The following is a 23,186-nucleotide window of genomic DNA, read 5'->3' as shown; positions in this document are numbered from 1 at the left end:
ACACTGTATATCAACTGGAACCTGCACCATGCAAATAAAACACAATAGTTGTAGCGTCATGCTGTGCAGGTACTTTTCTTTAGCAGGAAAGCCAGCTGGACCTTAAAGTTTCAGTATGTAACTTATAGACAGTATGTCTTTTACTTTATCATATAGTATTTCCTAAAACTGTTACCATGTTGTGACAGCATTAGCCGGAAATAGTTCATCTGTGAAAAAAAATCAAGCTCCTTTCTGTCCTTCCTGTGATCCTACAGCTATCTGAAGAAATTTACTGCTTCCAGTCAGAAACAACCAATCAGCCAAGAGAACAATCTTAGCACTGTCAATCACACTAGTGTACGCTGCTCAATGCGCTAATGGCAGAGAAACAACTGACTTGTTCCAGGAAAACTGTTTGTTCATTTGTTCATCAGCGGCCTTGCTAACTAGCCTGATCATTCACAGCAAGCTCTGGTATGGGGAGCTAGCTCAAACCTAGCAGAGAGCAAGAGGAGGAAGTTGTGATCAGCGTGTACACAAGGTTGATTGACAGTGCTAAGACCCTTCTCCTGGCTTTGATTGGCTGTCTGACTGGGAGAAGTGTATTTCTGCAGTTGGCAGTAGGACTGTAGGGAGGATTATTTATCTCATGTTATTCTGTCATGATATCATAACAGTTTTAACAAATATGTAAAAAACATGTTGTTCATAAAGTTACATGGAACAAAATCCATTCCAGCTCTGTAAGAAAACTTTTTAGAGGATGCAAAAGGACTTGAGACAAGAGAAGAGTTTCCCCTTTATGCACAATAACAATGGAGCCAGAGCTGACATAGAATGTTTATGAAAATCATGTCAGATTTTATGTTCAGAATGGCTCAGAATGGATTCACTACTTTGGCCTAAATACAGTTGAGAGTCCAAGGCTAGATCTGGTTACTGGGGTTCACAGACCCTCTCCATCCAGTTTGACTGAGTTTCAGCCATTTTTCAAAGAAAGATGGGAAGACATTTTGGTCTCTGGAAGCGCAAATGCTTCCATTTATTATAAAGGTGGTTTGACAAATCCTTGACTCATGGGGGATGAATACAAAAGCACACAACTGCTTTCTTTGATAAGCAAAAAATAATTAAAAGCTATGCATGTCCTTCCGCTTTAAAATGTATTCTACTTTGCATTGAAGATCTCTGAATGTGATCAGCTCTAAAGGTGGATATTCCTCTCATCTGAGGAACACTGCTGTGGTCTTGAAATGTGCTTGACTTAGTTGGAGCATGGACAGCATGCAGTTTTCCCACTTATTTTTCTACTGACCCCAAAGAGTGTAATAATGTGTTAAAACATTAATGGAGCTTTTGCTTCAAGCAAAAAAAAAAAAAAAAAAAAAAGGAAAAAAAGAAAGAGAAAAAAAATGAATAAAAATTACTGGTCTGCTAGATGTGCTTTGAGTAGGATGCAAGGACGCAGAGATGCTGTTGGATTCAGCACCTCACACACGCATGTAAGATATTCACCTGCGGGAGCATCTGTCTGACACCCCCCCACCCCCTTCCCTATTTTCGCACTACATCAGTCTTGGACCTTACTCACTAAGGCTTGAGTTGTTGTTCTGAGAAGTAAACATGTGCTATGGGACGTGAATGGCTAAGTTATCTTTTTATCCAATAAAAATGTCTTCTCGCTGGATCGATTGTTGTTGCTAGGAGACTGAAGCATCCTTTGGCAAGGGGCTACATCTCTCCACGTCTGTTGTTTCCCTCCCGTCTCTCTTTCTCTCTCGTTTTTTTTTTTTGCTCTCTCTCTATCTCTCACTCACTTTCTCTGTATACCTCGTGCACGCGCGTCCTCTTACACGTGCGCTTGCACATACACGCGCACGTCCACGGAGCTGGCGCGCTGAGCAGTGGCGCCCATCCTCTCCCTCAGTGCGACTCCTCCGAGGGATCAGGAGTAGACTAAGTCAAACTTCCAGAGGCTTAAGATTTGTGCGCAACCCTCGAAAAGGCTTGAAGTCCTCAAGGTAGGTCCAAACATTTTACACATTGCTCACTGGCGGGCTGTTGTGAAGCAGTATAAGATTACAGGTTAGGGGCGACAGAGTGCAGAGGAAAAAATTGACAGTCCGAGAGCGTTCAAGTGCGCGTCAGCCATCCGTTTGGTGGGGAGCAATTGCTTTGAACTTTGCGCAGGATTTGAACATCCAGTTGTTCTGCACGCACGTACTTCTTATGCTTTTCCTTTAATCAGATACAGATAGCGATCTATGGGTTGTGATAGAGAGGTGGCGGGGGGAAAAAAGCCTCGAAGCTAATATCTGCAGGAGATGGAGGATAAAGATAAAAGGGGGGCTGAACAAAGAGTATCTGCAGTTGCGTATTTTAGTTACACCTTGAAGTTTTTTTGGGTTCAGAGAAACAGCTCTAAGGCATGTCCCTCAGCTTAAGGCGTCCCATGGGGAGACAGGGGAGGGGGAGTGCGCTTCTAAAAGCAGGCGTACAGGTGGATCAGAGAAGCGGATCAGCTAACTGTTTATCAGCAGCATTACTCTCCCAACAGCCGCCCCGCACCTTGCGCCAGAGAACAGGCGCATGGACCAGGGCTGCAAAATGTAGCTGTCCTAATGTGATTTTGCTGACTTTAGACAAGGACTTCTTCATACACGAGCAAATTCATGGTTTCCATATGCAAAATTAATGTAACAAATACGTGAACTTAAAGGCTTGAAAACACATGTGGTCCACAGTGATTCATCCCAAACCAACCTTATAATTTGCCTGCAGTGGGGGTAATCCACTTTTATATGCTCAAATTTACCTAAAGTATGCAACTGTTCTGGGTGAGCCCATTTGTTTGCATTACACAATTGTCTTTAGATGTGTTCTACCTTGTTCCACCCATGTAGATGCTGACATTTTGATCAGCTTCAGCTTTTTCTGAGTGAAGCTGCCAGCTTAGGCTGAAATCACACCATTTTTTGTTTTGCTTAAACAGTTTTGCAGTAAGACTTGATCACGGGAGTGGCGCAAAATGTTGGAGAAAAAGGTGGGGATTGACGCTTTTTGACTATAACAAAAAAAGGTTGGAGTCAAAGCTGATTTTTTTTCCTTTTTTGTGTTTATCTTTAGCAAAGAGTGAAAAAAAAGACATCTAATTAAACTTAATTTCTGAAGCTCATTTCAATAAGAAAAACATATGTTAGTGTGTTTTGTAACATTATGAATGGAATCTTTATATTTTCTATTTGTATTTTAAGGGTAGAATGAGCAAATTGTGCATGTGTTACATAGACATGTACACCTTGCTTATATTTAATTAAAACTTTCCTTAAAACAATTTAAAATACTTGTATTTCTAGTTTCCACTTATGCATTTAAATAGTTTATTGTCGTACCTCTGATTTTGTGGTTTGAGTCACACTAAAATACATTTCAGTGTGTGCAGGCAGATGTTAAATGAATGTCCTTACCTGGTTGTGTAACTTGTTGAATAACCCATTATTTTTTTCTGAGCTTAAAAAAATATGTTTTTTGTGTTTTTGTAAGGGTTGTGGTGGGTGTTTAACTGCACTGTGTGGTCAAACCTGGTGTAGCAGTCAGAGAGTTAAAGACATGAGTGGAAACCTGGTGGCCTTGTCAAAACTTGACGCTTAGTTTGTTCAGTGATACATGTTGCTGTGTTGTTTGCATGTGTGTGCACATGCTCGCATATATGTCAGTGTATGTGAGTGTGTGTGAGCGGGAAAAAAATCTGTTTTCTGTTGGTAGCTATACGTACTTGCTTTTGATATTATTCATCACTGCATGTGTGTGGGTATGTAGGTGTGTGTATGTCTGTGATTACATGAGCAGAAATGCCCTTGTAGGTTTGACACGGCTTCTTTCACCGGACTGCATACAGCACAGTCCCCAGCATTTTACAGTATTAATACCATGCATGGAGTAGTACACGTTTTGTAACACTGTCATTTTTATTTTATAAGCTACTTTGTATAAGGAGGGTTTAGATATTATTTTGTAGGACATGCAGGATAAGTGAGGTAGCTTTACCTGAAAGGCTTTCTTCCATTACAGCTGGAATTGAAGCATATTAGTAATGTCTCTAATCTATTAAGTATAATTAAATATGTGTTCTGACATTTTATTGTGTCATCTAAGTTTAAAATATTCTGGTAAAATGTCAAGATCTCCATTTTACTATACCTTGTGCATGTCTAAAAGTGGGCTTAAATCCTAACAAAATTGTGAGGAGCATGACTTCATGAATTATTTTTTCTTGTACTTATTTGAGCTGCCTGAAATCATACTTCGGTCCAAAAATTTGAGTGTTTTTAATTTAAGAAAAAGAAAAACAATATAGGTTTGTTTTTAAATTATGATATGTGAATCACATTCTTTATTTGGTCAAATAAAAAGTTGAAATAAGAAACTGAGTTAGTTTTTCTTGTATTTCTGTCACCAGAGTTGTGTCATCCACTGCAGACTCGAAAGTCACAAACTGTCATATACAGTATTTCTTTATATTAGGCTGTATTTCACTGAAAATCAAACCAAGTTTTTTCACATTTTATTTAATAACATATGTAATGAAAAGTGTTTTTTTTATTGTTTCAGCAGAGGATAATTGATTCTGTGTGATTTCTAAAGCCTTTTGTTAAACCTGCCATGACAACTGTGACAGAGAAAGGACAACAAATCTGAAAGCACATATACAATCAATCAGCAGCTGTGCCATTGTATGTATCATTCAGTAACAATCTAATTTAAAGGTTAAGTGCCACTGAAAACAGCTGAAGCTCTACAGGTGTATCAAAGAACTGTTTTAGAAGCATTTGATGCCACTGTCCATTTGACTAACTTTAAAAAAGCTGATATTTTTTAAGTATACATAAAGACCTGAATTGTCTAGAAATGTTTATGGAAACATATATGTCTTTTTCATTTCTTGTTCTTTCTTTTTTTCAAAGATGAAAACATGGGATCACACACCAGCTTAGTCAAAAGGACTCAAACACACTAAGAAAACAGGTAGGTGACTATGTTTCACCTTTTCTAAAAACATGAACTGAACCAAAGGAAGGATTTCCTGTTCCTTTTATCATTCTAAACAAACTTCTTTAACACTTTTAGGGGAACCAATGTTTGAAAAGGATTGCTGTTTTGATTGTAGTTCTGATATTGACTGACTCCTTAGAATAGATATAGCTGCACTTACTTTTGAGAATACTAAGCCGTAAAAGTGTAATCTTCATTTTTACTTACCAGAGAGAAACATTAACATTTAAAATTTAATGTTAATTGTTCTGTAGCCTTGGTTTAAGTTCATGCCTAAAAGGCAGTTGTATTCCGGGTCTCATTCCATGTCTTATTTTTTCCTTGCCAAAGCCCTTTTGCAGTTTTTTGACATTATGGGATTCTTCCAAAACTTGCATGATTATGAGATTTGCAAAAATACTTCTGAATTATTGCTCAAAGATGTTTGCAACATAAATTTTATCAAGCCAATTTTGACTTATTCATATCCTTGTATCACAAGGGAGCCTATTCAAGCTATATCATAATTGCGAGATACTGTAGGTATCTCATAATGATAGATATTAGCTCATTATTACGAGATTGTGAAGGCCTGTGCCGTAGGAGGCCTCAGAGAATGCTTTATGCAGACATTAGTCAGAGAAGAAGCTAAGAGGCCCCTGGTAACTCTTGGGTTACCAGGGGCACAGTTGAGAGTGACGAATTTGTTGAAAAGACATTTATGTTTTAGTCAAAGACCCAATTGCGGTTTAGTTGTGATGTCACAAATCTGATTTGCTTTCGAATGCAGCAAAAACAAAAGAAAAGAAAAAGAAATCATTTTCTTAAAAGACAAATTGTGATTGTAGTTTCATAGGACATACATGAGAAAATAAAGTTAAAGAAAAATCTGACATTAAATTTACCTTATTGGCCTACACTCAAAATGCAATGTGTGCAGACATTAAACTGTGCAGATGACCTTAAACACACTATCTCCTCCTCGAAACAAAGTGGTGGCAGCACCATCCTGTGGGGGTGTTGTTGTTGGGCTGAAACAGGGAAGCTGGTCAGTGCTAGTAAAAAGATGAATGGAGGAAGCTACATGGAAACCCTAAATGAAAACCTGGTAAAGGCTGCAAAAGTCTCGAGACTGTGGCAAAGGTTAATCTTTCAATAGGACAATATTACCCTAAAAACACAGCCACACCTATAATATAATGGTTTAATCAAAGTATGTCTGTTTGTTATGGGGACGGTTCAAACTTTAAAACTGTATCAAGACTTGAATGATTTTCAAAAATGTGATATGATGTGATATACTTATATATGATTTGGCTATTTTATAAATTGGAAAGGGACAAAATTTCAGTGTTGAGGTGGACGTATTTCAGACAAGTAGGAGGAGTTCAACATCACTGAATGCTGACTCTAAAAAGTGCTTGTAACTTCTTTTTACTCATTCCAGAAACTTAGAAAATACATAAAAACAAGACGCTGATTACTGGAGTCAAAAAATGCAGCAAAAAAATATACACATTTTTATTCATATATATTTTAAAACACTCCACTGAAGATTTTCTTTTTGTTTAATCTTTTCCAACATTTTTCCATCTGCAGTAAATGTTTTGACCTCAAAGGGGCAAAAATACAACTGTACACCATACATTTTTACATTTTATTTCAAAATATTTGAAAAACATCTGAACTTTTCTATCTACTTTACCTTAATAACATACTTCATAAAAGACTGTACACAAAATCCCAATAAATACATTGACTATCGTAATAGTAAAATAGAGAAAGTATGAATACCTTTGCAAAGCATGATAAGATAGACATGAATACTTATTCTTTAGTTGAAGGGAAAGGATATTTTATTCTGGAAAAAAAGTGTCTTTGAAGGCTTTTCCTTTAAAGGCCAGTTGAAGTTCTTTGTTTGCCAAGTTTTTATTAAAACACTGTTGCTGCACTCTACATGTTCCTTACACTGTTCTGCTCCAGTGAGGAAACAAGGAGGTGTCTGGAAATGACTGCTGTTTCCCACAGCTCGCCTCTCATCATCCACTACAGTCACAACATACACTGAGCTGTGCACGCCAACCCACACAGAACATTCACACATCCTGGTTTGCGTGCACACGCCAGCACACACACATACACGCACAGCATAAGCATCACAATGTCTGTTCAGTGACACACTCCTGTTTCCTACAAGTACAGACACTCACACATTCATACGTCCGCTCAGGGGATGAGGCAGTGAAAGGGCAGTGGGATGTACAGCTGTGATGGTGTGTGTCTACGACAGATCAGACTCTTTAATAAATGATGATCTGGAGGAGGAAAAATGTGTGAGTGTGTGTAAGAATGTGTGTGATGGTGAGATGGATAGTGAAAGGTGCTTTTGTGGTCATGATTTGTTTATTATCAAGACAAAAGCTTTCACTAAAAGTCAACGGGTGCATCTTTTAGCAATTTTAATCCCAGTTCTTAATAATGTCCAGTGGGACACCGATGAGACAACGATCCTACAATTGTCTAATATTTGGAAATTCGAAATACAACCATCACCTAAAATGCACTTTGTGGAATTTGAATTTTTTTATTGTTTTTTTTCTTTCCTTCATAGTGTGACAGTTTGCAGCAGAGAAGAGCTCATATTGTTTTAGTAAGCATAACACCAACAGTGTGGGTGTCCACATCTTTCTCAGCAATGTCAGAGGTTACACAGTTGCACATTAGATGTTTGATTGTTTTATTCATTGACTGAGTTGGTTTATTTATGTCATAACTGATGAAATTACCTCTAACACAAGTGATTACACTCCATCAGCTCCAACTCTCTCCCCACTTTAGATTTGACAGAAATACAAACCACTGCAGCACACAAAGTATGTTCCTGTTCAACAAGTAGGAAATAATGGCTACACATAAATAAACTGAATTTTCCACTAAAGTTCTAAGACCTTTTCTGTCCATTAAATTTTTCTGTCTAACAGTTTTTCATCTAAACATAAACACAGTCTTTCCCATGTGAATGATAGATTAAAAGCAACAATTGCCCTTTTAGTCCTCCTTCCCTGTTGCATCTGGTACAGTAAGTACCCTGGATATTCACTGCTAATGAACAGGTCGAACCCTCTCCATCAGATCGCTCAGCTTTTCCTTGCTCACTGCTGTGTGGGCATCTGCTGCACACTCAGGAACTGCATGTGAGCTGTGAATGTCACTGGGAAGTAATCAATGTAGTTTACAGTATTTATAAAAATGCTTAAACTGTAATTAGAACTTTTTAGCGGAGCTGGACAGTTTATACAGTTTTATTTTCAATATGAAATTGTGTTTAACATGCTATACAACACTGTTATGCTGGTTGAAATAAATACAATGATTGTGGGTTTTAATGTGCAGGGATGCCAAAGGTTGTTGGAGGAAGAAATAGGCATATTGCATCACATAATCAAAATCATAATCAATATATTTAACAATATTATCCCCTTTGCAAGATTTCCTAATATCATACTGCTTCCCACTCTTGTCAAGTCATAAAGGAGAGGTGAATAATCACACTTCTTTGAAAACTGGGGTGAGTTTCAGTAGCCTCACTCAGATTAAAATACTGTCTAGACTCTACAGTCAGGGAATCACTTCAATAGAACCAATGTACAATATGAAGTAGACTAAAAGATCTCAAAAAGTGAAACATTGTCCCCTGAACAGTAAACACAGAAACCAAGTTATTGACATCTCTCAGTTGGGTTAAACAATCAATTTCTAACTTTCTGGATGATCAGTGAACAAATGCAGAAAACATGACACAATGAAAAAGCTTCCCAGGACTACCAAGCCTACCAAGAATAACTGCAAAAGTGCAGTGGTGACTCATCCTGCAGGCCATAAACAAACAACAAAATCTAAAATACTCCAGGCCTGATTTTAACTAAAAATTCCACTTTCCAGCAGAAAATCCTGAAACATGCAGCTGTCAACTAATCCTAAGTGCACATAGATTGTGCAGCTGCATAATTAATAAAAGCAATAAAAGCCACAAAAGTAATAAAAGCCGGCTTGTTAAAGGAGCGGCTTAGTCAAAGTCTGGACTTTTTTTTCCAGTTGAGACACTGTTGCATGATTACTTTAGATAGCTTACTTCTAAGAAGAAGAAATTAAGTCATCATTTAACTGTTGTGTCCAGCATTTCAAAGGCATTTTTTAAAGTTTTGTACAGTGTTTCCTTACCTTTTTATTATTATTTGATATTTAGAACAAAATTCAAGCCATTTTAAGATGTCACAAAGGTTTTCAAATGTGAATGTGGTTAAAAAAAATCTATGTAAAAGCTTTTTTTTTTTTTTTTTTTTACAAAAAATATTTGTTTTATTTCTTTGCTTCTTGATTACTTCTTGGGATTTCTGCATTGAATTTTCAGCATACAACCTCTGACATCTTCACCAGAAAAAGATTTTTGTTGGGAGGAATAAAATATGTAATCCTGACTGTGGGATGACACTTTTAAAACTACTTCTCTTGACTGGCTTGGAACCATTAAAATCTTTTCTTCTTTATAACCATTCAAGATTTTTTAGCAATATAAAATTCTCTGTTGCAAAAGAAGACTTGGAACTGGTTGTTTCTCAGGATTTACCTAGAAGTAAAAAATACATTAACAAGGTTTCCCAATAAGAGCTGGTACCAGCAGTTGCACTTTGTCAGCTTGAAGGCAGTTGGTCACGACCTTATTGTCGGGAGTGAAAATGATGCTGTGTTGGCTCCTTGTTTTTTCTAGATTAATTCCCGGCTCTTCACTTTATTCTGTCTCGGTTCGCCATGTTCTCCCAATAACACATTTTCTTTTCAATTACAACCCCGAGGAAAAAAGATTGCTAAAATCATTCAAAGAATTTGCTTATAAAACACAAAACATTTGGAGAGAAATAACCTGCTTTAATTTCTCCTTTAAAGATACTGTCATATGAATCTTAAGTTGTAGATGCAGTGTTTGCATAGTAGCTTACTCTGTAATTAAAGAAAGTCAGGTTTTCCTCAACTGAATTTAACTTTTATGAAAACATATGCTGTCCCAAAACAAAGAAAATGCATTTTGTTCACAAATATTTGTTCAGCTAAATTGGCAGACATATTGATCAAACAAAAATCATTTATCTAGAGAAAAGTATTGTAAAACGGGGTCCACGGATGGATTGTAAAGGTGCAGGATAATAACCACTCCAGGAGGGAATAATGGTAATCCTTCTTTAATGAAGACAACCGAACAGGAGTACAGCTGGGCGGTTTATGTGCTCTAACTCCGATGCAGACGAACTTTACGTGTCCACACCAGAGTAAGCGAGCATCCAACAACAACAGAAAAAAACGTCCCACCTCCAACACCTTCCCCTGGAACACACACCCACTGCATGCAGAGTTCCGTTAACAAGATAAATGCACAGTAACGCACCTAAACTCAGATCGACCTAGCAACCATGGGAAATAGTGCTGGCATAAGCCGAAACATACAAGTACTACACTACCCCCCCTTTTCAAAGAACATCAAAGGACTATGGCATGCTAAGCTTACAACCAGATACACATTTGCAACATTACTAGTGCAAACATTGGAACTTTACCATAACTCATCTTTTACTGCAGGATCATTATTCAGTCCAGTCATTTTGATAGCGGGCAGGGGCCCGTACTTCTCGACCCCTAAGAGTCTTTTGATTACGGGGTTCTTGTTTGTCTCCTTCTGATCCAGAGGTATGTGGTTCATCTTGCTGCCGATGTTGTGCAGCCAACCTTCTCCGACGGGCTGCAACCTGACGCTTGCCCTTTTTCCTTAACAGTTTCGGAGGGCCAACCAGAGCTTTGCTTTCGCTGTCACTTCCAGGGTCATCTGATGTCGGTGTAGGGGAAGTGGTCATGCGTTTGGCTAATGGGACTACATCTTGGCACTGAGGGAGGACCACATGTCTTTGTCGTCTGACCCATGCTGGTATGACATCGCTTGTATAAGGCTTCAACTGATCATGGTGCATGACCTTTTTGCCACGTTGTGTTAAGATCTCATATAGTACAGGTCCGAGCTGGGCTTTAATAATACATGGGCCTTTCCAGGGGGGCTGCAATTTGGGACTAAAGCCCAGCTTCTTTGTATTGTCCTTCACATAGACCAGATCCCCTATGTTGTAACTGCATTCTTTGGCACGCAGATCATGGGTCCTCTTCTGTCTGAGCTGAGCTCCACGTAGATGCTGCCGTGCCATGTCATGAGCCTCGCCAAGGGTCTTTTCAAGGTCATGAACGTACGCCAGGGGGTCCTTTTCGCTCCACGTTCGTTCTGCAAGACCAAGCCAGAGCTCTTGTGGCTGATGAACTTCTCTCCCCAGCATCAGCATATTTGGCGAGAATCCGGTGCTGGAGTTCTGTGCACTGCGATATGCAGCTGTTAGAAGAGGCAAATGCTCGTCCCAGTTCTTCTGATTTTGGTCTACATAGCAGCGGATCATCTGCAGAAGGGTGCGGTTAAATCGTTCCACTTGCCCGTTTGAAGCAGGATGGTATGGAGTGGTTCTAGTCTTGGAGATCTGAAAAAGTTGACAAATCTTTTTGAAAAGCACACTTTCGAAGTTGCGACCTTGGTCCGTATGGAGCTCTAATGGGGCTCCAAAACGAGCTAGGAAGTTATTGACTAACATTCTGGCAGTTGTTTCTGCTCCTTGATCTGGAACTGGGAAAGCCTCAACCCACCTCGTAAACTGATCCATGATGACAAGAATATACTTATTTCCAGAACTTGAGATGGGAAAAGGGCCCAATATGTCAAGGTGCAACCGGTCCATTGGTGCTCCTGCCTGATAACTTTGTAGTTTAGCTTTCTTCGAGGGGCTGCTTGACTTCAGGCCTTTGCACTGGGGGCATTGTTGAATGTATTTGTGAAGGTCACTACCCATGCCATACCAATGGAAGCTCTGCCTAAGACGTTGGAGGGTCTTTGTTTCACCTAGATGCCCTGAAAGTGGTGGGTCATGGCAGGCCTGCATAACCTCCATTTGCAATGAAGCAGGGACCAACAGCAGCAAGGAAGGTTTTAAGCTATCAACATTTTCCCAGCGATAATATAGAACCCCTTGATGGAGTTCTATCTGTAACCAGCAGAGCCAGTACTTCCTAACTGCTGGACTCTCAATTGCAACTTCATCCTTTGTTGGAAGACTCCCTGCTTCCTTCCAGCTATGTAGGATGGAAAGTACAGTGTCCTCTTTCTGTGCTGCTGAAAGCTGCTGGCTGCTAAGAGTTTGCATCCAGTTTATTTGGGGAATTTCAGTTTCAGCTTCGGCCTGGTGCTGCTCCTGTGTGCTGCTTCCAACTTCCTCCCCTGTCACATGCCTTATGACGAGTGGGACAACATCATCAACATCTTCTTCAAATCTGGCCCACTGTTTGTGCAGTCTTTGACAGTGAGAACATCCTCTGCAGGGAAGCTCCATTACATCCTTGCCCGCTTGATAACAGTCACAGTTTGTTGACCCTTCTGTAGCCTGTCTTGAGAGTGCATCAGCATTTGAGTGTTGCAGACCAGAGCGGTGTTCGATGTCAAAATCATACTGACTTAGTTCTTCAAGCCATCGAGCCAGTTGTCCTTCAGGGTGTTTGAAGCGAAAGAGCCAAGCTAGGCTTCCATGGTCTGTTCGAAGAAGGAACTTTCTGCCCAGGAGAAAGTGGCGAAACTGTCTTGTGTATTTTACAATTGCCAACAGCTCTCTTCTGGTCACACAATATCTCTGCTGTGTAGGAGTGAGGTGATTGCTCGCATATGAGATGACTCTTTCCTCCCCCCACTGGACCTGTGACAACACTGCACCAATGCTATAACTGGAAGCATCAGTGTCCAGGATGTAGTCACCTTCAGCTGCTGGGTAAGCCAGGACAGGTGCGACAGTCAGTCCATGTTTAAGTTGCAGGAAGGCTTTTTGCTGAGCCTCACCCCACTGGAACTCAGCTTTTTTCTTCAGGAGATTGTTAAGAGGGGCAGCAAGTTCTGCAAAACCAGATACAAACCGGCGGTAATAGTTGCATAGTCCTAGAAAAGCTTGCAGCTGCTGTGTGTTAGTGGGAGGCTGCCACTCCTGTACATCCTTAATCAGCTCTGGGTTGGGACTTATTCCCTCTCCGCTGACCACATGCCCAAGAAAGAGAACTTTGTCTCTTAGCAGTTGACATTTTTTTGGCTTCAGCTTTAGACCATAGCTATGAAGGCGTTCAAAAACATCAGCCAAGTGTTGCAGGTTTTGTTCTACACCTCTGCCCAGTACAATAATGTCATCCAAGTAGATAAGGAGGATCTTCCACTGAAACCCCCGCAAAACAAGCTCCATAGCTCTCTGAAAGGTGCCAGGTGCGTTACACAGGCCAAAGGGCATCCTGGTATATTCATAGAGGCCGTAGCGGGTGATAAATGCTGTTTTACAGCGATCATTTGGGTCTACAGAGATCTGCCAGTACCCACACTGAAGATCGAGGGTAGAGAAGATGGTAGCCTCTCCCAGCACATCAAGACACTCCTCCATCTTCGGCAGTGGATAAGCATCCTTCAGAGTGAGGTCATTTAGGCGTCGATAATCCACACACCAGCGCACCCCCCCATCTTTTTTACGAACGAGTACCACTGGCGAAGCCCACTCAGAAGATGATGGTACCACTACTCCAGCTTCCAACATGTCCTTGAGATGCCTTTCATCTTCACCTTGAAAGCCCAATGGTGTCCGTCTGACTGGCTGCCGTACAGGTCTTGCGTCTCCAGTGTTTATCTTGTGAGTAACAGCAGAGAGCTGACCAAGATCTGTATCATTGGCTGCAAAGAGAGACTGGTATTTTAAGAGCAGCTCAATTAGTCTCACCTGCTGATCTTCACTGAGAGCCTCACTGGATGTTGTGTAGAGGGCTTGAAGGTGTTCTGGTAGATCTAGAGCATTTTTCTCAACTCTTCCAACCTTTGGGCTATCTGTGTGGCTGTTTTCTTCCACTGCCATGGTTGGTAGTTGTTTATCATCCAAATCCAGCATTATAAGGGGGTCATCCGGAAAGGTTTCAACTAGAATGCCCACACACACTCCACAGGGCAATGATGCGTTGGTATTTGAGAAATTACAAAGTCGAACTGGAACTCTGGGGTTCATGTAGATGGCAACACTTCCTGATGAGACAGCTTCTGTTATGTTAAGTGGTTCCAGGACACCTGGAAGCCCAGGTTTGGGTTTATCAACTTTTCCCCAGACAATGCATTCACTTTCTGGTGGTAGTGTGACATTGTCCTCCAGCAGCACACGGGCCACAGAGTAGTCACTCTCACTTCCTCCAATGACACAAGCTGGAAGTGGCTCTTTACCCACAAATACTTGGCGACCAGCAAAGACGGTCATCTTGGCTGCCTGCATTGCATCAAGGCCTAGGAGCAGGGCATCGTGAATCTGCCCAACAAAGACCATCCAGTTGAACTTGTGTTTCCCGATTCCTAATATCACCTCCAACTCACCCAGAGCAGGCATATTACTTCCTACTCCCGCATTACGGAGAGAAGTTTTCTTGAGCGGCTTCTTTGCTTCCTGTGGCAACATGTTATAAACTTCTTCTGAAATTACTGTGGCCTCTGCGCCAGTGTCAACAACTGCTTTAACAGGTAGGCCATTGACAGTCATGTCAACTTGTAAGCTAGGACCCTTTTTAGTTGTACGTCCGAGTTGTGGTGCGAAGTGCTGAGCCTCCCTACTTTCAACGCCCCTGTGAGATTCGGAAGTAGACTCCCTGGGATTGTTTCTGCGCCGACTTGGACTCGGTGATCTTGAACACTCCCTCATCATATGCCCAGCTTCACCACAACGAAAACAGATGGGCTTGTTCATTTGGCTTGGGCTTGGTGACCGGGCTCGGGAATTTTGAGCAGGTAGCTGCCGTGACGCCATCTTGTCACTTTCTTGTTCTTGTTTTCTGTTGGTATAGACTGACATAGCAGTTCCACAATCAGCTGACACGGTCTGAAGGCGTTCTAACTTTAAATTTAGTTGCTCTACTTTGTCCATAAGCATTTTAAACTGATCCTCTGTTACATACTTTGGGCTCTGGAGGCGTCTGGAGGTGGGGCAAAAGGCATCAAGAACATCTCCGCCCTCATCAGCCCAGGAAATACGCCGGGCCCTCCCTGCTCTCATCTCAGCCTCACGACCCAGAGTTGCTTTAAAATTGTGTTCGTGGGCTTCAGCGAGCTTTTGTGCCTCAGCCAATGATGGAGGGTCACGATTCATTACTTCATAAGCTACTTTTTGGTTCCTTAGGCCTTTCAGGAAGACATCAGTTGCCAGCTGATCCTGGAGTAATAAATCTGTTCCTGGATATGCCAAACTCACCAGGCGTCGCACTTCCTCTGCAAACTCTGCTGGTGATTCTTTGCACTGACGCAGCTCTCCCAACTTCCTGCGAACAGTGGTGGGGGGGTCTTTTACTCCAAATCTTTGAGTAAGCTGCTCTTTGAGGAGAGTGTAGTCTTCACGAATGTGTTCAGGTAAGGAGCAGACATAACGTATTGCGATCCCACGAAGACATTCATGAAGCTTATCTACTCTCTCTGCCCCTGTCCATCCACATTTACGAGCCTGACGTTCAAAGGGAAGCAAAAATGAGTCCCAGTCCTCTCTGCCGTCATATGTTGCCAGCTTAACTTTGGCTGCGTCATGTAGGGGTTGCCTTGTCACCTCATGCCGACTCTCAGACTGGCCAAATCCTCCATATACATCCTGTGAAATAGGGTGTGCCGCAGATGAGCGCTGATGTATGTCTCCTACTCTACGTCTAACAGTTGGATCGTGGATGGCTGAAGTATTGGGTGGGCCTGCATTACGCGACCTTTGCCGAATTACTTCCAATTCAGCAGTAAAAGGCGTGTGTGGTTGAACACTGGATGCTTCTGGGGTGTCCTGTAACATTAAGGGAGGAAGGGCAGCCCCAGGGTTTGGGATTTGGCTGCTTGTTGTTGGCTGCACTGCTCTAGATGTCTCTCTTTGCTCTGCTGTGACATGCTGTAGCACTGGTGTTAGCAGCTGCTTTAACTGTTTTGACTGATGGTCCAACAACATTTGTAGCCACGATGGAGGTTGGTCAGATGGTGCTGCTGTAGCTCCCAGTAGTTCCTCATTTTCATCCATTATTATTATTCATTTATTATTCTTTTTTTTTTTTTTTTTTTTTTTTTTTTTTTTTTTTTTTTATAGTCACCTGTGCCGCTTTGTTTTAGCCTTCAGCACGTCTAGCTACTGTGTTTACAGTGAGGCCGCTGTTATTATTATTGTTATTTTTCTTCCGCCTTACTTTTACTGGAGCGATTCATCCGAAAAAAAAAAAACACCCAAGACGTCCCGCCGTGTCTTGAATCCAGTCCGGCAAATCCCACTTCTGACACCAGTGTAAAACGGGGTCCACGGATGGATTGTAAAGGTGCAGGATAATAACCACTCCAGGAGGGAATAATGGTAATCCTTCTTTAATGAAGACAACCGAACAGGAGTACAGCTGGGCGGTTTATGTGCTCTAACTCCGATGCAGACGAACTTTACGTGTCCACACCAGAGTAAGCGAGCATCCAACAACAACAGAAAAAAACGTCCCACCTCCAACACCTTCCCCTGGAACACACACCCACTGCATGCAGAGTTCCGTTAACAAGATAAATGCACAGTAACGCACCTAAACTCAGATCGACCTAGCAACCATGGGAAATAGTGCTGGCATAAGCCGAAACATACAAGTACTACAGTATTAAAAAATGACTTATGCTTCAACGTTAAGAGCTAACAGTAAATAATGTACGGTTTTGTCTTCATTATTGTGTAAAGTGACTTGCATAAATGCAAAAATTACCAAATTAATACAAAGAATAGATTTATAAAATGAATGAATGTTGTAACACATATTACGAAACATATTACATGATTTCTTTTCATCATAACTAAGAAATGTTTATATAAATGAACAACTATTAATAATTAAATTTCCTAACAAATGAAAAGGCGTAGGTTCAATTTAAAACTACAAGCCATTGTGTTGTGGCTTAAATATGACTGTTACAACTAAATAAGAATATGAAAAAGTGAAACCCAGGAATAATGTGAAGTGCAAAATGGAAAATACATTATTTAAATTCTAATAATTACAGAGCAATGACTGCAGTAATTGGTTTTTACACATCACTACCTAACCTGAATCAACCCAAAACAACCAACATTATTTCTGTCTAAGAGGCTTTTGTGTCCACACAAGCCGATTATATGCATTTGTGTAACTTCCTCAGATGACTGTGGTCACCGTTCTCCATTTTTCTCTCCTTTGTAAGTGCTCACCCCCGTATATCAACCTGAAAGATGACAGACCAGCGTGTGTGTGAACATAATTTAAGTAGTATGCAGTGAGACCTGTAGCATTTCAAGGTTGACTGATGTGTCGCGATAACTCCCAGGGTCATTACATGACAGTTAAGTTGATAGATTCCATCCACAGAGGGGTAATTCTCCATCTGACAGGCTTGCTGTCTTTTACGATGATGAAATGTGGTTCTGATGAATGCTTCCACACATTTCACCGCCACTGGTCTGTTTTTAGGCTGAACAGACATTTCTATCCAAGTCATGTCAAATGAGTTGTGGATCATCAAAACTTAGGGAATATACAGTGTGAGGAAAATGAAGACAGAAACTGTTCTCACTCAGAGAATCGTCAAGACAATGCCTCGTTATGCCACTGTGGCTGTACTGTGCAGTAGCAAACATAGACGGGCTCTCAGATCACATTTGTGGTGCAGAAATTTTACGACGTTTTAATGAAATATGGAAAGAGCAACAAAATTAATGCAGGGCTCAAAGTTGTACACAATATAAAAAGATACCTGTATAATAAGTACAGGCCATGCTGTTTATTCCTAAGCTTTTCTTCTCCTGTTTTCCACAGTATTTGTCACAATACTTGTTATTATCACATTTTGTGGCTTTACTGTGATGCACTGCATTTCAAACTATCTCTGTAAGTTTGTAGCTATCAAATTGTTCAAGAATGTACAGAATGCCCTGATTGGTTGAGGGTATTCTTTCTTTGGAGCAAATAATAGAGAGGACCTATTGCAAAGAAACAGAAGAGAACTCCTATTTTTATTTGAAAATATACCGTTAGCAGAAAATTCCGATCTTACCAAAATTGCAACTCTTGAAGAAGCTTTTCAAAGAAACAAAAATTTTAGAAAACATTCTGTGGACTCACAAAAAAAAAGGTGAATATCCCTCCTATTAAATCTGGCATAAAGCAAATTTCAGAAAAGAGCATCATAAAGAGTGTAAAACATGGTTGTGGTAGTGTTATGGTCTGGTGCTGCGTTGCTCCTTCAGAACTTGAACCACTTTCTGCAATCATATAACTGTGAAATCTGATCTCTAACAGAAAATCCTGAAAAAGAATGTCCAGCCATCATTTCATGACCTTAAGCTCAAACACACTTTTGATTCAAAGCCATAGGTTCACCCCTGAACAGCTCAAACAAATATGACAGTTTGGGAAAAAACAGAGTCCCCATCTACATCACTGAATCATCGAGGCGGCAGAGAATGCAGTGTTGTCCCAAGTTGACTGCATCATTTGCTGACCTGTTTGCCCACTAGTCAAATTGCTGTGGGTCCACCAGGGGGCCTGCCTTCACACATTTCAACACCAGTTGCTCAAAGGATTTCATGAGCACAGAAGTCAGAGCAACAATCCTGTAATCATTTAATCCTGTGATGGTGAGCTTTTTGGGGACTGGGAAAATGGTGGAATGCTTGAAGCAGGAGGGAACCTCACACAGTTCCAGAGACTTGTTGAGGATCTGAGTGAAGATGAGGCTGTCAAGCAGAAGAGGGACATACTATCAGGTCCTGGAGCTTTCTTGGTCCTCTGTTGTTGAAAGAGCCTATTTATATCTTCCTCAATGATTTTTAGTGTAGGCAGGGCGTCAGAGTGGTGGGTGTTTGAGAGTTGTTAGGGTTGCAGATAATGTTTCTTTCTAAAACGGGATTACTGGTTTTAAAAACACCCGCATATTCACAGGGGACCATTTTCAGAATTTTTTTTTCATTCACACAGAAACACAGAGAACAGCCCACAACACTGTTTTTACTTCCCAAGACATGTAAGTGGCACCAAAGATTGAAAATGGGAAATGCGCATGAAGTATTCACACGAGGTACACGATAAGCATGACAAGAAAACAAGACTGGCAAATAATAAAGTAGGGTATTGAAGAACATTTTGCAGTAGTTTTGCAGCAGTTGCAGCACGACTACGAATATGTAATCCACCATTGCTGTTGCTATGTATAACGCATAGTACACATTTGGGGTCAGAGGTCAGGTTTGATGTCAAAATGTCACAAACACGTGAGGGCAAAATGTTCACTCTGGAACCCGTTTTTTCTAGATCTGTTTAAAGGCCATTTCCATGGCAACGCAGGACAAAAATGTTTAAGATAGACGTGGACTGTGTGGGAAAGGCCTGTATGATAATTGGTTGGAGGTGTGAATTGCTTTTTTTTTTTTTTTTAAACCATACATCACAGTGTGGGTTTATGGTCATCTGTAGCTAGTGATGTCATTCAAGCTTCTCCAAACTGCTTCTCTGTCGTTAGCTGAGAAGCTGTTTTTTAATCATGATCAGAAAATTACCCAGTTGATTTGTTCATTTCTACTTTTGAGTGAATATTACAGCAGTGTATAGGAGAATCACTAAATAAAACAGTTTTTTTCCAAATACTGCAAACAATACTGCTCATCAAAAAGTAATTCTTTTCACAGGGCCATGAATGCAGCATGGATGAGTTACTCCACACTTGCTTCTTAAAAAAGTAATTAGGATATAAAAATAAGTTCTTATAAAGAAATAGATGCACAAAATCTGACTCCCTTCAAAGAGACATAAATCCCATCTCAAACTTGTGCAGAGCATGTATTTCTAACATAACATAACACCATATGTATTTGTTGATGCATGTCTGGACATGCCAGCTCTTCTTCTCACCTTTTGTGAGGAGAAAAGGCTTAACCTAAATGCTGCCTCATGCTTCTTCACGTCATATGCTGATTTTGCTGTTGTAAAATTACATTGAAAGTGTTTTAAGTCAAAACAGCTTATTGAACATTGGTGAGAAGGGAAAGGTTGTGGGCATTTTGAAGTTAATTAATCATTTCTTGTGTTCCACAGCATTTTGAATGAGTTTTTTGGGGTCAAAAGTGAAGCAAATAATTCACTCTGGATGCTCCCATGCAGTCTAAATTGTGTGTAGTGCTCTAAAATCCTTTAGTGGAGAACACTTCTGGAGCACAAACTGCACATGGGAGCACAGTTTAGCCTCCGTGGCCCTGAAGCACAACACTTCTTGCGGGGGTTGATTATAATTCCATTTTAAAAGCCCTTCTTTATCTGTCCCAGCATGTGGATTGCACACTCTGCAGTGCGAAATTATGACCATGCAAAGCAAAAATGAATGCAATTTAATATTATGAATTTCAGTGGTGTGCGAAACCAAAGAGAGTCGATTTTTATGTTTCTAACATGGCATGGCTTTTAACCTTTGGACGTAATTCTGCTCACGGAGTAGACTGATTAATCAATATAGGAAAGGCTGAGCTCGGAGTAGCTGATTATTGACTTTGATTGGTAAATGAAAAGGGCTCTAACCCAAGTAAGCCAAGTACTAAAACATCCAGGGCACACACACACAGAGACCCTCCGCTCTTCACCCCCCCCACACACACATACAAATGCACACACATAATACATTTTTCTATCTTCACTAGGATTTTGCATTAACTTCCATTCATTTCAATATCCTAACATCATTTCTTCTTCTAATGGGGGCTGAGTTTTGGGCCTCACGAGGAGCAGTGGCTCTTCACAACATAGCATTTATTTGCAAAATGGACCTTACAAATTGCTGAGACACACACACAAAGCTACTTCCCAAAGCAAGTTGCTCTTTTTTTCTTACTGATGTGTGCTGATACAAAAAGGGAAGAAAGAGTGTGCATTGTTTCTTGCTGCCCACTTGTTTTTTTGTAGTTTGTTGTATCCTTCTGTCCTATTTACGGATCATCAGGCTTTTCCCCCTTAAAATGTACTTTGTGAATAATTAATGGTCACAGCCCATTGCACCGTTTAGACTGAGTGAAGTGTAGGACACCATGTAATTGTTTAGCGAGGGCTAAGTAAAGGTAGTCCTCTTTTCAGACATTTATCAAGAGATTAAAATTTGCTCATTTTCCTTTTCTTGTATTGAACAGACAAAATGACAGAAATAAATATGTAAAGATCTAAGATGTAAGTGTTTCACTTTATGAAAACATTTCTTTTTATATTCAGTCCTTTAACGCACAGTTTCACATACTGTATCTTCCCTTACTGTGATGTTTACGTTACTGTTGCATCTGTGAGTTCTGTTGGATTCACAGTAGGCCAATAAACAAGCATACACACGCACATACGCGGTGGAAACAGACCAAATACACAAACACACATGAGTTGCGGGACTATCTCTCCTCTCAGTACCGCGGTCCATCGACCCTGTATAGCTGCTCTCAGCTGGATACATGTCATCCACAGCAGCCGTGCCTGTTAGGGGAGACTGAGGGCTGTGGAGGCTGCAAGGGAGGTGGAAATAAATAGAATGAGTAAAAAAAGAAGAAAGGACAGAAGAAAAAGCAAAAAGGGGATTCAGGGAGGAAACAAATGTGAGAACCCGAAGACGAGTGCAGTGCCCTGTATGTAGCTGACTCACTGACTTAGGGAGGTCAGAAGGGAAATGGGGTTTTCTGTCAGATCTTACTCTGCATAATAACTCCCTGGCAGAAGGGTCAGTAGTACATCCTGCACTTTCCTTGTTTTTTATTTTATTTTCAGTCATCCTTGCAGATCTGTTGCTAACCCACCATGTGTGTCCTACACATCTCTTTAAGGGGTCTAAGGTGATGCCATGTGCCAGCTGCAATCTTCTTCTAATCTTCTCAAATCTGGTAAGGCAACTAATCACTCATTAGAAGCAGAAGTCTATGTTTTATGTTCCAAAACATAGCCCTCCTGTAAGATACAAAAAAGCTCGATTAAAAAACTAGCTGAGGCATTTATCAATCGATATCAATTTCCAGCTTACATTGACATCTGATCTTGCTTTTCTTCCTCAAGACTGTAACTCATAAAAAAGAAACAAGCTTGCTTCAGACTACCTGACAGAGGAAGTAGTTTTGAATCAATTAAGGAACTTTCCCAATTTATGCACCAGAGCATGTCCTGAACTTTTAGATTATCTTTAATTAAACTCAAGGAGTGTATCAAAGTACACTTTGTTTATTGATGTGTCTGTTGAACTAGAATGGTGGGTGTCCTCAGTTTTAATGCATCTAATGGATAGAAAAAAAAGAGATTATTCTGTATTTGACCTGCCACTCACCAGTCAGAGCTGTTTATAGAAAAACTGTCCTATTGTAATCTCTGGTGCATCCCCAATTAAAACTTGCAGGAAAGGGGAAAAGTTAAGATGTTTCAAATTTTATTTTCTGTGATTTGCAATTTATGTAAACTACAATGGTACCAAGACAACTAGGCATGTGCTGATACCCAATGTAGAAACATTGTGTAAAAATTCATAGTATCACAGTGTTTGCACGCTCGCTATGAGGGATTGCTGAAAAGGCAACAACAAAATGCAAGTGATTGTCCATTGTTGTTACTTTCTCGTTCAGGAGGAGAGAAGGCTGCAAGTTAATGACTCGTTGCAAAGTGCGGGGCTAACTTTGGTAGAAAACTTTTTAAACCAATTTAAATAATAAACTGAACTTCACTGAACTGCTTGCAAAGCATTAATTGGAATTTAATTTTGTTGAATGTAATTGACTTTTTGTAAAGTGAATGGAATGTAGAGGCTACATAGTCTCATAATTTTTAATATAGTTGTTAATAATATATTTTAGTGATTCAGAAAATCTGTCAAAAAGCAGTAGAGAAGGCTACAAATCAATATTTAAATGTTATGATAGTTTCAGATAGCCTTTGGTGTGTGAACTTAATTTTACACGGCATTCATAAAACAAAATTACTAATCAAACAAAAAATGATTTAGAAATGGTGCTCCATTC

The 23,186-nt window shown here is 40.3% G+C and overlaps 2 protein-coding genes across 3 annotated transcripts in view; one reads left to right on the top strand and one right to left on the bottom strand.

The window, feature by feature from the left end:
• Nucleotides 1-1,855: 1,855 nt before the first annotated feature.
• LOC102237526 (metabotropic glutamate receptor 3-like) overlaps nt 1,856-23,186 on the top strand; it is a 49,554-nt gene continuing 28,223 nt past the window's right edge. For both annotated transcript variants that reach the window (XM_023351448.1, XM_023351442.1), the window contains exons 1-3: nt 1,856-2,003; nt 4,947-5,007; nt 22,011-22,067. The gene's annotated coding sequence lies outside the window, so the exon portion shown is untranslated. The remainder of the gene's footprint in view (nt 2,004-4,946; nt 5,008-22,010; nt 22,068-23,186) is intronic.
• On the bottom strand, nt 10,650-13,790 carry LOC106700194. Its single transcript, XM_023349779.1, has one exon. It carries the CDS (start codon nt 13,710-13,712, stop codon nt 10,650-10,652), a length of 3,063 nt encoding a protein of 1,020 aa, XP_023205547.1. The 5' UTR covers nt 13,713-13,790.

This window comes from Xiphophorus maculatus, chromosome 2 (genome assembly GCF_002775205.1).
Source record: "Xiphophorus maculatus strain JP 163 A chromosome 2, X_maculatus-5.0-male, whole genome shotgun sequence".
Classification (NCBI taxonomy): Eukaryota; Metazoa; Chordata; class Actinopteri; order Cyprinodontiformes; family Poeciliidae; genus Xiphophorus; species Xiphophorus maculatus.
The sequence above is the reverse complement of the archived record's forward strand: the minus strand, read 5'-3'. Positions and strand labels throughout refer to the sequence as shown.

Excerpts from the sequence above, each read along its gene's own strand:
- LOC106700194 (XM_023349779.1), bottom strand. The coding sequence starts at position 13,712 with ATGTTGGAAGCTGGAGTAGTGGTACCATCATCTTCTGAGTGGGCTTCG.